The sequence below is a fragment of the Cynocephalus volans genome, chromosome X (assembly GCF_027409185.1).
Source record: "Cynocephalus volans isolate mCynVol1 chromosome X, mCynVol1.pri, whole genome shotgun sequence".
Taxonomy (NCBI): domain Eukaryota; kingdom Metazoa; phylum Chordata; class Mammalia; order Dermoptera; family Cynocephalidae; genus Cynocephalus; species Cynocephalus volans.
In genome coordinates this window covers 177,761,492-177,764,704 of record NC_084478.1, presented here as the reverse complement: position 1 = coordinate 177,764,704, position 3,213 = coordinate 177,761,492, and the positions used below count along the sequence as shown (strand labels likewise).

The 3,213-nt window shown below is 60.8% G+C and overlaps 1 protein-coding gene across 1 annotated transcript; it reads left to right on the top strand.

Annotated features, from left to right (window-relative positions):
- The first annotated feature begins 252 nt into the window (after positions 1–252).
- LOC134368639 (paraneoplastic antigen Ma6F-like) lies at positions 253–2,775 on the top strand. The gene is made up of 3 exons (XM_063085059.1): positions 253–386; positions 784–793; positions 1,657–2,775. The coding sequence occupies exons 1-3, from the start codon at positions 256–258 to the stop codon at positions 2,773–2,775; spliced, it is 1,260 nt and encodes a 419-aa protein (XP_062941129.1). The 5' UTR covers positions 253–255.
- The last annotated feature ends 438 nt before the right edge of the window (positions 2,776–3,213 follow it).

The window sequence follows — 3,213 nt, the reverse complement described above, 5'->3', positions numbered from 1 at the left end:
TATATCTTGTAAATAAATTTAACTTGCCATTAGAAAATTTCCTAATACCAAACAAACAAAACAAAACAGGAAGGGGGAGGAGCTCCAAGTCCCGCCTCCCCCCCTCCGGTAGGGAGCAGGTGTGTGGTGGGCTGAGCTGCCTGACATTCCCCCCCCCTCTCTCCTTTGCACTCACAGGCCTTGGCCGAGACTACGACAGTCAGCGCACGCCCCTGTCCGATCATGTTCCCTCACCCCAGGTCGCCTGCCATGGCGATGCTGCGGGACTGGTGCAGGTGTATGAGTGTGAATGAGCAGCGCTCACTGCTCATCCTGGGCATCCCAGATGACTGCACGGAGGATGAATTCCAGGAGGCCGTGCACGCTGCCCTGTGGCCCCTGGGCAGGTACCGAGTGCTCGGCAAGGTCTTCAGAAAGGAGCTCGGGACCAGGGTCGCCTTGGTGCAGTTCGCTGAATATTTAAACCGAAGTTTGATCCCCCGACAAATACCAGGCAAGGGGGGGCCCTGGACTGTGATCTTCCTGCCCCAGGCCCCTGATGCTGAGTTCCGGGGTAGAGCCAATTTCCCTCCAAGGCCTCAGGAGCAAGCAGTGGCAGGAGGGGCAGGTGAGGCAGGAGGACCAGGTGAAGCAGGAGCTGTAAGTGAGGTGGGAGCTGCAGGTGAGGCAGGTGAGGCAGGAGCTGCAGGTGAGGAAGGAGCTGCAGGTGTGGAAGGAGCTGCAGGTGTGGAAGGAGCTGTAGGTGAGGGAGGAGCTGCAGGCGAGGCAGGAGCTGCAGGTGAGGCAGGAGCAGGTGAGGCTGTAGCAGATGTGGCAGGAGCTGCAGGTGAGGAGGGAGCTGCAGATGAGGCAAGTATGTCAGATGAGGCAGGAGCTGCAGGTGAGGAGGGAGCTGCAGATGAGGCAATGTCAGATGAGGCAGGAGCTGCAGGTGAGGCAGGAGCTGCAGATGAGGCAAGTATGTCAGATGAGGCAGGAGCTGCAGGTGAGGCAGGAGCTGCAGATGAGGCAATGTCAGATGAGGCAGGAGCTGCAGGTGAGGAGGGAGCTGCAGATGAGGCAAGAATGTCAGATGAGGCAGGAGCTGCAAGTGAGGAGGGAGCTGCAGATGAGGCAAGAATGTCAGATGAGGCAGGAGCTGCAGGTGAGGGAGCTGCAGATGAGGCAAGAATGTCAGATGAGGAAGCTGGAGGTGAGGCAGGAGCTGCAGATGAGGCAAGAATGTCAGATGAGGAAGGAGCTGCAGGTGACACAGGAATTGCAGGTGTGGTAGGAAGTGTGTATATGGTAGGAGCTTCAGGTGAGGCAGGAGGAGCAGGTGAGGCAGGAGCCGATGTGGCAGGAGCTGCAGGTGAGGAAGAAGCTGCAGATGAGGCAAGAGCTGCAGGTGAGGGAGCTGCAGGTGAGGAAGGAGCTGCAGGTGAGGCGGGAGCTGCAGATGAGGCAAGAATGTCAGGTGAGGAAGGAGCTGCAGATGAGGCAAGAATGTCAGGTGAGGAAGGAGCTGCAGGTGAGGCAGGTGAGGCGGGAGCCTTGGATGTGGCAGGAGGGAGAGATGAGGCAGGAGCCCGGAGCCAGCTATGGAGGCAGGCTCTGCAGCGTGTGCTGGAAAACATGGCCTACCAGGAGCAGACAGCATTTTCCGGGATGGAAGAGCCAGGCTGTGGGGAAGAGTCCTCTGAGAGCTGGCTGGACCACATCAGGGACATGCTGTACCTGTCCCAGCACACATCTGAAGGGGAGAGGAGGCGGCGGCTGGTGGCGAGCTTGGGCGGCCGCGCCCTGCAGCTCGTGTGCGGCCTCCTGGAAGAACATCCCGACATGCCTGCGCAGGACTGCCTGGCGGCGCTCGTGCAGGTGTTCGGGAACAAGGACACCACGATGACTGCACGGCTGAAGTTCCTGACTTGCTCTCAGCAACCCCAGGAGGCTCTCTTTGCCTATGTGATGCGCCTGGAAGGCCTGCTGCAGATGGCCATGGAGAAGGGGGCCATCCACCCGGCCATGGCAGACCACATGCGAGCCCGGCAGTTGCTGCTGGGGGCCCTCCCGAACGAGACGCTCCAGGTCAAACTGAGGGGCATGTGGCTGGAGAAGAGGCTGCCTGGCTTCATGGACTTGCTCCGGCTCGTTCGGGAGACTGAGGCATGGGAGGCCACCACAGCTAGGAATGAGCAGTTGCAAATCCAGGAAGGAGCTGAAGTGAATAGAGGAGACCCAGCTGGTGACCAGGGTGCCTGTGTCGATGAAGGTGCTGCCCAGGCCTCCCCAGCCGTTGAAGATGCTGCCCTTTCTAGTGAAGTTGCCAGAAAAGGTATGTGTACCACTGCAGATGTAAGCAAGGGCTCTTTAGCCAACGAAGATGTCATGCAACCTGCTCTTTTCACTGCAGATGCTGCTGAGGTCTTCCCACCCAATGAAAATGCTGCCAGCGCTGTTCCAGACGCTGATGAAGCTGCTGAGGCTACTCCTGACACTGATGATACCACAAAGGCAGCTCCTGCCACCCAGGAAGATAAGAGTGCTCCTGCCTCTGCAGGCCTGGCTCGGGCAGGGCCCACAGAGAGCCCCAGGGGCCCCACTGCAGCCCAGATGGGCAGTGCTTCTGGGGCCAGCCCCGGGGGTCCTGGCTGGGGGCCAGAGGGCCTTGCCCAGGCAGGAGACCAGGAGGCCGAGGAGTCCCCCCTGGAGGGGCTCAAGCCCATCCTGGAGGAGTCGGGAAACGAGGAAGGGGCTGGGGAGACGAGCCACCCCGAGCCTTCCTCAGGCAAATAGGCTCAGAAGGCCCCAGGGCCTCCTCTCCTCTCAGGCAGCAGAGCCCTGGAGGCAGGAGGAGGCAGGGCCAGGGCTGCCACCTGACCCCACCTCCCACATGGGGAGTGGGGCCCAGGGAAGGTTCCGCCCAGCCCAAACCCAGCCCCTGGGTCCCCGCCTCTCCCAAGGGGCCCTGGCCACCCCCACCGCCCTTCCAAGTGACCCCGATGACCATGTTTCCCTTAGGTGAAAGGCCATCTCAAGGGTGCCAGCTGCCTGGGTCTCCCAAGAGTGTCCCCCCATTCCTGGTCCCGGGGCAGGCTGCTCCCTGTTCTGGGAAGCCCACCCTTATGTGTGTGGGCCCCAAAGTAATTCATGTGTTAAGCAAGAGCTCCTGTCCCCCCACACCCCCAGCCATGGTTCCTGTCCAGTGTCGCCTGCTCCACCTCTGCCTTCTCA

Bases quoted from the DNA above. Each gene is read 5' to 3' on its own strand.
- LOC134368639 (XM_063085059.1), top strand. From the start codon at position 256: ATGCTGCGGGACTGGTGCAGGTGTATGAGTGTGAATGAGCAGCGCTCA.